The 14,503-nt window shown below is 35.9% G+C and overlaps 1 protein-coding gene across 1 annotated transcript; it reads left to right on the top strand.

Moving 5' to 3' along the window:
- Positions 1-12,234: 12,234 nt before the first annotated feature.
- LOC102484499 (T-complex protein 1 subunit zeta) lies at positions 12,235-14,126 on the top strand. Its single transcript, XM_014590047.2, has 4 exons — positions 12,235-12,810; positions 13,319-13,422; positions 13,546-13,559; positions 13,594-14,126. Exons 1-4 carry the CDS (start codon positions 12,301-12,303, stop codon positions 14,124-14,126), a joined length of 1,161 nt encoding a protein of 386 aa, XP_014445533.2. The 5' UTR covers positions 12,235-12,300.
- The last annotated feature ends 377 nt before the right edge of the window (positions 14,127-14,503 follow it).

Here is a 14,503-nt window from a genome sequence, read left to right on the forward strand (position 1 = left end):
AAGTAACAATAAAATATTTTTATTAGTAAAAAAAAGCTCTGAAATACACACACATACACACACACATATATATATAAACAGTATATATATATATATACTGTTTATGTTAATTCCTAAAACCATAAAATAAAAATCTTGAAAAAATTTAAATTTCAATTTTAACATTCATTTTTATTTTACTCATTAATTTATTTTTAGGTTTTTGCCATAGGGCATGTGCACTCCAGAAACAGAGAGAGGGAAAGTGAGAAATCACTCCACACAAGGGATGGACACATTGCGATGCCTTCTTCTCCATTCTCTCATGACTTTGGGCATGCATGTACATACATGTGGCATGATTATAAGCCACTGGGTCAGGAACTTGAACCGTGATCAACCATGTAGGAGTTCAGTGCCTTAACCACTATGTCATGTTCTGGCCCCTTAATATTTTTAAATCTTTAATGGTTTAATATTTATTTCTTATTCCTCATCTCTCTTTATCTTTTCCCTCATTAAGGAAGTGTTTCTAAAAAACAAACAAACAAACAAAAAAACAAAAAACATTGAGTCATGATTGACATATAAGAAGTGTCCATGAGTTTAATGTACACACCTTCATGGGTTTGGCAATAAGTGTACACTTATGAAACTACCACCACAATCTGTGCCATAAACATCCATCACCATCGAAAAGTTTTCCTGCTCCTTGTATTCATTATCTCATCTTTTTTTGTGATGAGAACACAATGCAAAGCTCTGTCTCTTTAGGAAACTTTGAAATATACAGTACAGTATTATATACATGGGCGCTGTTCTATGCAGTCGATCTCCAGGACTTACTTTTTTGCATAACTAAGAGGGTACACGGTACACTGATTACTGCCTTCCCATTTTCCCCACCTTCAGCTCTTTGCAATTATCACTCTATACTCTGCTTCTATGAGTTCGTGTCCTCAAAACGTATGTGAGATTGTAATGTAAAGCCTCAAAATATTAAACACTAAAAAAAAAAAATCCATAGGGGTTATATTTATGAACTTGTAGTTAGACAATAAATATTTAGTTGTGACATCAAAAATACCCAACAAAAAAAACACACAACTGATAAATTGGACCATATAAATTAAAATTTTTGTTTTTCAAAATACATTCTTAAGATTAGGGGGAAAAAACAAGGGACTGAAAAAATATTTGCAATATAAATGTTGTACCCAGAATGTATAAAAACTCCACAAAACTGAATAATATGAAAACAGACAGCACTCCAAAATATTAGTAAAAGAGTAGAACAGATATGTCTCCTAGGAAGACATATGAACAGCAAATAAGCATACAAAAAGTTACTCAACATCATCAAGTAATATGAAAAATACAAACTTAAGCCACAGCAAAATATCTCTAAGACCCATTGTAATAGAATGGCTAAAAGAAAGACAAACAAAACAGAAGACAATACAGAGTGCTAGTGAGAATGCAAGGAGACAAGGGACTCTCTTACACTGGTGGTAGAAATGCAAACTGACATAACACTTAGGCAAATAGTTTGGATGTTTAGTATATCCAAGAAGTCTCATTCCCAGTTCTTTACTAGAGAAAAGATAAAATTTGCCTTGCCACAAGAATCTCTACCCAAACATTTAAAGCAGCTTTATTCATAAATAACCCAAACTGAAAAGAGCCAAAGGCCTTTCATCTAGAGAATAGATCAACAAACCATGTACATAATGGAGTACTATTCCAATGTATAAAGTAATTAACTACAAGACATAAAAAAGAGATTAATCTTAAATACGTTACTCTGAAGGAATGAAGCCTAATTCTAAGGTTACACATTGTATGACTCCATTTAAAAGACATTCTTTTTTTTAATTTCTTTTTTTTATTTCATTTTCTTCCATACATTCAATCACATTATTATTTGTCTTACAAAATGGGTATTTCAGCTGGTGAATATTTCTCCCTAGTACTGCTGATAAAACTACAAAATATCTCCAACAGATAATGCCACACCTCTTTGTGCCATTAATACTTTGCCTCCCTGCCCCTCCCCCAAACGTCCTTCATCAGACCCTCCTCTTTCACACACACTATATCTGGCATTTACATCTATATACTGCGTTTTTATAAGACATTCTTGAGTGGGCCCTATGATGTGGTGATTAATGGAGCATGATCCCATATGGCCAACTATGTGATTTAAATACCAGCTCCACTAGCTTGAAAAACACACCAGGTGCAGGTGCATTGCATGCCCCAAATCCTGACAGAGCAGAGAAATAGTTGCAGTAAGACTGCACCCATTGGAGGAGTGCTTTTTTCCTCTCTCTCTCTTTACATATATACATATGTGTGTGTGTGTGTATATATATATATATATATATACACACACACACACATACATTTATATAAAGACAATCTCAACAAGGCAGATCTATAAAGATAAAAATCAGCTCTGTTGTTTCCAGGGCTGTGAGGGAGGTAAGGGTAAATACTGACCATAAAATGGCATGGGGAAATTTAGAGGTCCAAATGGGACTCTAGTATGTTGAGTAGTCACATGTGTATATATATATATATATATATGGACTGCTTTGGCCAAATTCACTCCATTATTGTTAATAAAACATTGTTTTTCTCCCCACCTCATACTTTTTGTTTGAGATCTCTCTTAAGAACTCCATGGAGACAAACTGAAATTCCTGTCTTACTGATAAATTACTTGATTGTACTCCCAACTAAAAATTAACCTGACCTATGCTTTTCTATAGATAGCCCTTATTCCCATAGCATCTGCCTTCCCCTGGAAAAAAATGTGTAAATTGGTTGACCAGTTGAAGATATTCTCACATTTCTTCCTGGTGTAGCCACCCTGTAATAAATCCTTTCTTCTCTCACCAGCTCTTTTGCCTCATTGTGTCCTGTTGAGCAGCAAAAGATTAGTCTGCTTTGGGTCTCCGGACCAGGGAATAGTACTTCTTGTCCAGCACTATATGCATTTGTATACATACAAAACCTTAATTTTAATGTTAAATCTAATTTTCAGTTTTAATTTTTAAAATTGTTTATCAGATCAAAAAATCTGGACAATCTCAAAATAGATGAAGACCAGCTGAAATATCTGAATACCACAGTAACATCAATGGTAATATTATCTAGCAAGATTTTGAAATGGTCATGGTAAAATGCTTCAGCTAACAACTTGAAACACGCTCAAAACAAGGATGTGGAAAACTAGCAAAGTAACATAAGATACACAGACATATCGAAAAGAAGTTTTACAGAGGGGAAATACAGTAACTGAAAAAAAAGTTCAGTAGGAGGGCTTAAAAACAGAATGGAGGAACCAGAAGTTGGCATAACAGTTATGTCTCTGGACTCCCATGTAGTCAACTGTAGTTCAAGTCCCAGACCTGGTGGCTTAAACTCATGCCAGGTGGGCGTGCATGCATGCCCAAGATCTTGAGAATGGAGGAGAAGGGATTGTGGCATGCCCATCCCTCCTGTGGGATGATTTCTCACATTCTGTCTCTCTATCTCTGTCTCTCTCTTTCTGGAGAGCACATGTGCCCTATAGCAAAAATCTGTCCAAAAAAAAAAAAAAAGGCAGAATGGAAAAAGAGGAAAAATATATGCGAAACAGAATATACAAGAATAAAAATTGCTGTATCTCAAAAAGAAAAAAAATAGACCTACATGTAACAAAGAAATACAAAGAAGATGCCCAGGGACCTATTGATGTGAATCTATCATCAAAGATCTAACTCTCGTGTCACTGAAATTATAGAAAGAGAAGAGGAAGAGGGCAGGGCTGAAAAAGTGCTACAAAATGGCCAGTTTGTGTGCTGGGGATTAAGGAGTTTAAACCCTCATAGTCAATCACTCAGTTTAAGTCCTGGATCCCAGTTTTTGAAAATATACTGGGTGCATGTGCATGAGTGTCCCAAATGCCAGAAAAACAAAGAAATGGAGGAGAAAGGATTATAGTATGACCATTTTCTATGGGGAGGGCTTTCTCCCTTCCCCCTTTTTTCTGTCTCTTTCTGACAAGCACATGCATCCTCTGGTAAACTTGAATATAAATAAATAAATAAAAAATAAATAAATAAATGTAGAACAGATATGATGGCTATAAACTTACTAAATTTAGCAAAAAGCATGAAACTAAAGTTTCAAGAAATAAGCAAACCCCAAACAAAATTACCCAATGAAATTCATACCAGGATACATCATACTATTAATCTTCTGAAACCTGAAGACAAAGGAAAAAAGTAATTAAAACAACCAGAGAAAAAATCTCATCTTACTTATCAGTGAAAATAAATTCTAATGACAGAATTTCTCAGTGGAAACTATGTAGGTCAGCATGAAATTGCAGGATTTCTTTTAAGTGCTGAAAGACAAAAGTTGACCCTTTAAAATGAAAAAGGACACTGAGTATGAAGGAAACCAAACAAACAAATCAATGCCTAGTATATCTTACTGAATTTTTACAGGACTATAATCAGCTTTTATTAGCCTATTTCTAATTTAGACAGGATTTCAACTGCCTAAAAAACAGTTGATTTAAGACTTAAGGTTGCTAGACTGCCATGCTTTTCTGCAACCAACCACGTGGTAATCCAGTGTCTTAACCAGTATACCACTGCTGGCCTCATGCTATCTGGATTTTAAGGAGCTGAAAATATGTGAGGATAATCTTTACCATTGATTTAGGAAACAATCATTTTAAAAATGGAAGAGTCACTGTGTATTTATTAAGCTGTAAAAAAAAAAAAAAACAACAGTTAAACTTAAAAATACATTCTAGAAGGATCAGCAGATGGCATAATGGTTAAGGCACTGGATTCACACATATGGAAGGACACAGTTCAGGCCCCAAACTTGGCAGCTTGAAAATAGAGCCACGCACATGAATGTGCATGCCCAAAATCCCCAGAGGAGAATGGAGGAGAAGGGACTGTGGCGTGGCATTCCCTCATGAGGAGTGATTTCTCATTTTCCCTTTCACTGTCTCTCTCTGCCCCTATGGTAAAAACCTAAAAAAGAAAAAATAATACATTCTAGAATGGGCAACACAATATTATATTTTTTTTTCCATTTTTGCAATATAAATACTATGTAAAATAAATCCTATGTAAAAGTCAAAAAGATAACAAAACATTTCTATGGTAAGTGAACATATGAGAAGTCTTAGTCTGTTCCCACTGCTGTTACAAAACACCTTCTATTGGGTCATTTGTGAATAGTAGAAATTTATAGTTCAGTGTTCTGGTGGTTGGAAGTCCCAAATCAAAATGATAATTGATTCAGTGTCTAGTAAAGGCCTATTTCTTGCTTCAAAGTGTGTACCTGTCAGCTGTTTCCTCATGTAGCTGAAGGGGCTAGGGAGCTGACCAGGTCTCTTTTATAAGAGCACTAATCTATCTCTTCATAAGGGCAGAGCCCTCATGGCCTGTCACCTCCAAGGGCCCCATCTGTTTTTAATGTTGCATTGGGCATTAAGTTTCAACATATGAATTTTGAAGAAACACACATACTCACTCTATAGAATAGGGGAAATGGTTTCATTTGTCTGTATTCTAAATACCATATTTCAAAATATTATAAAATTTAAAAGTCTAGGGCTCATAAGAAAAAAATATAGGTATTACACTTGATACATAAAGGGTTAAACTCTTTAATATAGAGTTAAGTTACAAAAGTCAGTAGAGGGACCAGCAGTTAGCTTAATGGCTGTGTCGCTGGACTCCCAATGTAGCCGACCATGGTTCGCATCCTGGACCTGGTGGCTTAAATTCACGTCCAAGATCCTGAGAGGAGAATGGAGGAGAAGGGATTGTGGTGTGGCCATCCCCCCTGGGGGGTGATTTCTCACTTTCTCTCTCTCTGTCTCTCTCTGTCCTTCTGGGGAGCGCACGCTCCCTATAGCAAAAACGTCTCAAAAAAAAAAAAAAGTCAGTAGAAAAAAATAGAAAAAAGAACCAATGAAGGTGGAAATATATTAAGAACAGAATATTCATTAACAAAGCATCCAACAACTGTAAAAAAATACATGTAATCTTATTAGTCAAACAAAATAAAAAGTTAAAGAATTGTGCATATGAACCAACTCTGTGGACTGATGGTTAAGGTAGCTGAATCCTACATGGCCAATACTGCAGTTTGAGTCCTGGACTCTGTAGCTTGAGAAACATGTCAGGTGCATGTGCATGCATGCCCAAAATCCTGACAGGAGGAAACAAAGGAGAAAGGATTGTGGCATGACTATTGTCTAAAGGGAATGCTTTCTCCTTTCCCTGTGTCTGTTTCTCTGTCTCTGCCTGGTGAGTGGGCGCTCACCAGGAAACAAAAACAAACAAACAAACAAAAAAGGTAAAATAATTATAGATACATATGAGATAAAATTATTCATTTCCTTTGAAATAGGAGATTAAAATAATAATGTGTTATGTTTTGGGGAAAACAAAAGTGTTGGATTGCATATGTAAATCATAGAGAAAGTGGCTCAATCATTTCCTCTCTTTGAATTGACTGGAAATGATCATGCGCATACACAAAGACTCTGTTAAAGCTAACCATCACAGCATCATTTATAATGGTAAATGAGGAGGAAATGATCTACTTGAGGAGAATAAAATAAACATGTGAGTTATATAGTCAAACTGATGAAAATTTAACATAGAATTTATAGTAAATAAACTAATTTAAAAGCAATAAAATTAGCCATCAGCTGTAGAATAATATGCCAAAAATTACAGCAAAGATTCTTTTTGAGTCCTGTTAATTCACTCAATTATTCACTTATTTAAAATTCGCTGAGTGTTAGTGTGTTTTAGATCCTCTCCTAGACTGGAGGATGCAGTTGGATCAAACAAAGTTCTATCCCTGGGCAGTTTTAATTTTAATGGATAGTATTACAAACATGAAGTTCACATTTAATTTTGCAACACAAAAATTAAGCATGAAATAAATATAAAGATAATTAATGTTTGCCATTTCCAAGTATCACTTAATCTAAGATGTATAAGAAATTTTTTTTTTTTGAGAGGTTTTTCCTATAGGGCATGTGCGCTCACCAGAAGGACAGAGAGAGACAGAGAGACAGAAAGTGAGAAATCACCCCCCATGGGGGATGGCCATGTTGCCATCCCTTCTCCTCCACACTCCTCTCGGGATCTTGGGCACGCACACATGCACACACGCCCAGAGTCAGTTTAAGCCACCGGGTCTGGGACTTAAACCATGATCAACTACATGGGAGTCCAGTGACATAGCCATTATGGTAACTGCTGGTCCCCCAAGACATGTTTTTGGTATTAGATGGAAAATCACTTAAATGGATAGTAATGTTTGCTTTTAATTCAATATGTTTAGGATTTTTTTTTTCTTTTCAAAATTTATGGAACTAGGGTTAAAAAAAGGCATTTTAAAGAGACAATATCTTGTTAAAAAAGGACTATTCTTACTTAAGGCCCTTTCACAGTTTTCTGAGAGGTCCTTTGAGACTTCATACAAATGCATATTATAAAAAAATTACGTATAGATTTCAAAATTTTTGCACCAAAATAAACTCATATTTTAATTTTATTTTCACATGAACTTTTTGAAGCCCTCTCATATTTCTAGCTTTTAAATTAATAAGGCATAGGTAATATGATCACATGCTTGATATATTGGATTTAACTAGGCATTAAGAAAGAGGGCACTTTTCCTTCCTTCGTTTTAAAATCCTTTGCTTCATTGGGCGAGTGAACAAAATTATGGAAAGGATTTCACAGGTGAGCATTTTTACATGTGCAAAAGATAAGTCCATGGACTAAAACATATCCATTTATATTTTTGCTTTATGCAATTATTTTAACTACTATGCTTATTGGGAAGGAACTATTAAACCATACATGCCAGCTTATGTAATAGCCATGAAAAGAAATTCAAGACCAGAGGACACAAAGTATATGGAATCAATAGAGCAGGAGGCTTCACTATACAGTTAGCAATTAAGAGAGAATAATGTCAATGGAGAACTGGAAAGGAGACATGGGAGGCAACGTCTAATCTTTTGTATAGCAAAAACACTAAGTGTGCTGTTCATGATTTTTAGTAAGAAAACCAATTGAACAGAGGGAAGATGCCAAACTCACTTTCCATCACATTGCTCATACCAGGCAGACCTTCACAGTGGGCGAATGCCTGAGTGGGGCCAACTTTAGAGCATTTCTAATCCCTGAGAGTTGTTGTCCTTGTGGTCTCCAAGTAGGAAAGAAAAATTCTTTTGCTAATGTCTTTTTTTTTTTTCCCACCTGGTCCATGTTTATTATATGTCTTTCCAATGTAAATACGTGTTTGGGTTTCTTTCCTTTTTTTTATTATTTTTTTTAAGAGAGATTTTTGCTCTAGGGTGTGTGCGTTCACCAGAGAGACAGAATTAGAAGTTTTAATTCCTTACATGTGTAGTCTATCCTGTGCTCACCTCCAATTTGGGTTTATATTTACAATAAGAATGAGAAAAGGAGATTTGTATTTCTAAAATTTTGCATCTGGCTCAATTTATGAAACTTATAATAGCATTACCTAATTTTTACATTAACACAGTTTGGGAAATATTGGGTTAATACATTTTGCTACAAGTTTGGGCGAGTGAACAAAATTATGGAAAGGATTTCACAGGTGAGCATTTTTACATGTGCAAAAGATAAGTCCATGGACTAAAACATATCCATTTATATTTTTGCTTTATGCAATTATTTTAACTACTATGCTTATTGGGAAGGAACTATTAAACCATACATGCCAGCTTATGTAATAGCCATGAAAAGAAATTCAAGACCAGAGGACACAAAGTATATGGAATCAATAGAGCAGGAGGCTTCACTATACAGTTAGCAATTAAGAGAGAATAATGTCAATGGAGAACTGGAAAGGAGACATGGGAGGCAACGTCTAATCTTTTGTATAGCAAAAACACTAAGTGTGCTGTTCATGATTTTTAGTAAGAAAACCAATTGAACAGAGGGAAGATGCCAAACTCACTTTCCATCACATTGCTCATACCAGGCAGACCTTCACAGTGGGCGAATGCCTGAGTGGGGCCAACTTTAGAGCATTTCTAATCCCTGAGAGTTGTTGTCCTTGTGGTCTCCAAGTAGGAAAGAAAAATTCTTTTGCTAATGTCTTTTTTTTTTTTCCCACCTGGTCCATGTTTATTATATGTCTTTCCAATGTAAATACGTGTTTGGGTTTCTTTCCTTTTTTTTATTATTTTTTTTAAGAGAGATTTTTGCTCTAGGGTGTGTGCGTTCACCAGAGAGACAGAATTAGAAGTTTTAATTCCTTACATGTGTAGTCTATCCTGTGCTCACCTCCAATTTGGGTTTATATTTACAATAAGAATGAGAAAAGGAGATTTGTATTTCTAAAATTTTGCATCTGGCTCAATTTATGAAACTTATAATAGCATTACCTAATTTTTACATTAACACAGTTTGGGAAATATTGGGTTAATACATTTTGCTACAAGTGAAATGAATGCTCTCAAATGATGGGTACTGTTTTCACATGCAAATAAAATAGACTATATCTTAATGGAAATATTAAAAATTATTTAATAAAATTAGGAGTAGTAATAATATTGACTTAGTAATAAAGAATTTAGCCTCTAGGCCCATTCCAAATCACTTTCTGCAATCTGCGAACATATAGCTAACTCCTCAAATATAGACACTGTCATTTAGAAAGCATAATAAAAAGAAGTACATGAAAATGAGCCAAATGCTGTTCATTCCAAGACAGCAGTGTCAATTAGCTAGAGGCAGCATCTGACTTTGAAGAAGAGAATTTCTAGAACACAGAAGTAGTCATATATTTAAAAATAATATCTACAGTTCCTCTTAGGAATCTCTAAAGGATAAAGGAAATTTTAATGTGCATTGCTGACTAATAATTGATTATCAGCATATTAGTAAAAGACAGTGTTAAATAATATTTTGTACTCACGATTTTCTTCTAACTTAACTATTCAGAAACATTTTAAAACATTTTAAATATATTTTAACGTGTTTAAATCTATATAATGTTTATAATTAATTCCAGTATGCAGGTTCTGTGTTAGATGTTATTTCCATATTTAAACAAATAACAAAAGGAAAAGGTCTCAAATTTATAACTCTGGACTGTACATGTGTAAATGATAAAAGCCCAAAACAAAATTATTAGGTCCATATATTGAAAGGGGGAAAATTTCCCTACTTAGATCAGAGAGACACATCTGGCTTTAGACACATATGGAATGGCAAACTCAGTGATGTCACTCAAATGCTTTGTCTTTCCCACCGAGAGCTCTGCTCCCAGCACTCTCTGCGTAATGATGGTGGTTGTTGCTAGACCCCATAAGCTCCAGGTTTAACATTCCTCACTTCAGCAGAGAGAAACTAGTGCTTAGCACTACATGGGTCACATGTCACCTGTCACGAGATCAATTTCCACGTACAGACACTGAAAACTCTCAACGATTAGACACTCATGTCCGTTCTTGTTATGCAAAGGATTGTAGAAGGGCTGGACTGAAAAGAAAGAACAAATTCTGTTACCATAAGATGGGAGTGGGATGTTGGATGAAGAAGAAAATGAGAGGATCCAAGAGCCACCAAAATATGGCACAAATATATCTAAGTACTAAACAAGAGCACATGCTGTGGGACTTCAGTGCCACAAGAAATGCCCATAGTTCTCCGATACTGAGAAAACCCTGCAGGGTGAGACAGTAAGGAAAGAAATTATGAAATTTTTATTATTGTAGGCATAGTTTAAAATTAGGCCACTTAATCAAGTGTGAAAAGATGATTTTGGCCATATTGAAATATAAAATATGGTCAAGCATAGCTGTGAGAGAATGAGGTCATTGTCTCGTTTATTTGTGTTTTGGGGTTTTATAGACATATAATAGTTGTTCATATTTATTGAGTATACTAGTTTGTCATTACATGAATACAATGTGTAATGGTCAAATATGGGTAATAAATATGTCCATCATTTTAAACATTTATCATTGCTTTGTGCTGCGAACATTTGTTGTTCTTTATTCTAGCTAGTTTGAAACATAAATTAAATTGTTACTAATTGGTTACTCTGTGTTATAGCACTCTAGAACTCATTCCACTTACCTACTTGCATTTTCGTATCTGGGAACCCTTTTCTCCCTATCTTCGCCTTCCTCTCCTCCCAGAGGTATAGAGTGTTATAACGTTCTCCGCTTTAATGCAGTTAAATCTGTTAGCTTGCAGTAATGAGTAAGCACATACAAGCTCTGTCATTCAGTGCCTGGTTCATTACACTTAGAATAATTTTCTCCAGGTTCTTACATGCTGATGCAAAAGATAGGATTTCATCCTTTTTATAGCTGAATAATACTCAGTTGTTCATATGTACCACATTTTCTTCATCCTTTTATTAGTTGTGGGGGACTTTGATTCCACACTAATAGTGCTGCAATAAATGTGAGAGTTCAGCTATCTCTTTGACATCTGATTTATTTTCCCTTTGGATATGGATCCACTAGTGGGATTACTGGATTGTAACAGAGGAATTGTTGAAACGACCCATCAGTTCCCCAGAACTTGTAGTCAAATACTTTTGAAATAGTTGATTTCTGTTTTTAAGCTCTGAGTAAGTAATTACTACTATTATAGAAAAATATTTGGATTTAACCAGGAATTCAAGGTTAGATTAAAAGGGAAAAAAAATGACCGTAATATGCCATATTAATAGACTAAAAGTAGAAATAAAGACATTACCTTGGATCAGTCTTATAGTCCAGTGGTTAAGGGAGCTGCATCCCATTGGTTCAAGCTCTGGCTCAGTGATTTGAGAAACACACTGGGCCTGTGTGTGTGTGTGTGTGTGTGTGTGTGTGTGTGTGCATTCTCAAAATCCCAATAGGATGGAGAGATGGAAGGGAAGGGATCGTTGTGTGACCATACTCAATTGTAGGGGTGTGCTTTCTACCTCTCTCTCTCTCTCTGACTCTGGGTCTCTCACAGGATACACTCCCCTGGCAATTAGAAAAAAAAAAGTAGACTGATGCCAAAAAATGGTTAAACATACTTCCAAATTTATTCATGGTAAAAAAAAAAGCTGTCAATAAATAAGTAGAAGAGAATTTATCATGATAAAAGTCATGTAAAGAAACTTCTAGAGCTAACATTATGCATAAAGGTCCCAAAAGAATACCTAAATAAATATCTTTTTCTCCGGCCACGCCGAGCCGGCTCTGGTTACTGTGCACGTTGGGTCTCCTCCTCTTCCTCTCCTGGGGCAACTATGGCGGCCGTGAAGACCCTGAACCCCAAGGCCGAGGTGGCCCGAGCCCAGGCGGCGCTGGCCGTCAACATCAGCGCGGCGCGGGGGCTGCAGGACGTGCTGAGGACCAACTTGGGGCCTAAGGGCACCATGAAGATGCTCGTTTCTGGCGCTGGTGACATCAAACTAACCAAAGACGGCAATGTGCTGCTTCACGAAATGCAAATTCAACACCCAACAGCCTCCTTAATAGCAAAAGTAGCAACAGCCCAGGATGACATAACTGGTGATGGTACTACTTCCAATGTCCTTATCATTGGAGAGCTGCTGAAACAGGCGGATCTCTACATTTCTGAAGGTCTTCATCCCAGAATAATCACTGAAGGATTTGAAGCTGCAAAGGAAAAGGCCCTTCAGTTTCTGGAACAAGTCAAAGTAAGCAGAGAGATGGACAGGGAAACACTTATAGATGTGGCCAGAACATCTCTTCGTACTAAAGTTCAGCTGAACTTTGCAGATGTCTTAACAGAGGTATGTGTTAAAGTTTAGTATGTGTCTGGTATAATACACCTACGTGGAAAAATTCCTGATAGTCAACACATCAGTATTCTTACTACTTCCACTTACCGGTGCTATCTGAAGTCTTCACAATATCAAATCGGATAAGAAAAGTACACTTATTTTTGTGGCAATGATGCCTAATCTGTGACTTTAAAAAGTAAAATAAGAACATTAATAGTATACCTTGACCAGGTATTAAAATCTGTAATTGGAATGTTCATTAAAAGGAATATAAAATGGAGACTTCAATATTAGAAAAATTCCTGGTATAAGTAAATAGAAGAGATAGTAATGATTTTCGAGGTAATTAAAATTTCAGAAACAGATGATTTCAATTCTTTACATATGTGTTTTTAACTTATATAAAAAGATTAATCCAGATCTTTTAAAGCAAAGTTATTATCTACTCCCATGAACAAGTAACAGTTCATTGTTTCAGTTTCTGTGATCAAGTTTAATGGTTTTACTCCTACTGTAGGCTGTAGTGGACTCCATTTTGGCCATTAAAAAACAAGATGAACCTATTGACCTCTTCATGGTTGAGATCATGGAGATGAAACATAAATCTGAAACTGATACAAGGTAGGTAGTAAAATGCTTATAAAAATAATAAAGTTGGTTTAGAAATTGGTAGAATTAATAGTGTAACACACTACATTGCTGTAAGCCATATGCATGCAGTGTTAGGGCTCTCTTCCCATGCAGCTTGGGTATGCCAGGTATGTGAGTACCTGTGTTCCTGACTGACTTCAGATCCAGAAAACCTAAATCCTGATTGCTTGGGACATGCAGGACTTGTGTATGAGTACACATTGGGAGAAGAGAAGTTCACCTTTATTGAGAAATGTAACAATCCTCGTTCTGTTACATTATTGGTCAAAGGACCAAACAAGCACACACTCACTCAAATCAAAGATGCAATAAGAGACGGCTTAAGGGCTGTCAAAAATGCTATTGATGACGGCTGTGTGGTTCCGGGTGCTGGAGCAGTAGAAGTGGCCATGGCAGAAGCCCTGATTAAATACAAGCCAAGTATAAAGGGAAGGGCCCAGCTTGGAGTCCAAGCATTTGCAGATGCATTACTGATAATTCCCAAGGTTCTTGCTCAGAATTCTGGTTTTGACCTTCAGGAAACATTAGTTAAAATTCAAGCAGAACATTCAGAATCAGGTCAACTTGTGGGTGTAGACCTGAACACAGGCGAGCCGATGGTAGCAGCAGAAGTAGGCATATGGGATAATTATTGTGTAAAGAAACAGCTTCTTCACCACCATTCTCCTTGTTGATGAGATCATGCGAGCTGGAATGTCTTCTCTAAAAGGCTGAATGAATTAAAGCTTTCCTGTATCTTCTGAATTTTGAAGACTCTACAGAGTGATCTGGAAAAATATAGTTAGGGGAAATCGTCCAGGCTTCAAATGATGTTCAAAGGAATTTTACTTTCCCATGTGATAAAAGGAGAGAACATCTGTTCAAATTCTGGAGTTCTGAAATCAATAATTACAGTATTTTTTTAAATTGCACTGAAGTATACACACAAACCAACTCCTTTTTACCCAGCCAACAGGATGTTTGCTTTAGCTGCATAAAATTACATGTTAGATAAACATGTTATTTACCTTGTTATTAAATATTCATTGAAAAACTCAAAAAATAAATAAAT

Source organism: Tupaia chinensis, unplaced genomic scaffold (genome assembly GCF_000334495.1).
Source record: "Tupaia chinensis unplaced genomic scaffold, TupChi_1.0 Scaffold000399_1, whole genome shotgun sequence".
Taxonomy (NCBI): Eukaryota; Metazoa; Chordata; class Mammalia; order Scandentia; family Tupaiidae; genus Tupaia; species Tupaia belangeri.

Excerpts from the sequence above, each read along its gene's own strand:
- LOC102484499 (XM_014590047.2), top strand. The coding sequence starts at position 12,301 with ATGGCGGCCGTGAAGACCCTGAACCCCAAGGCCGAGGTGGCCCGAGCC. Across the intron at positions 12,811-13,318 it reads TTGCAGATGTCTTAACAGAG|GCTGTAGTGGACTCCATTTT; the intron begins GTATGTGTTAAA and ends CTCCTACTGTAG.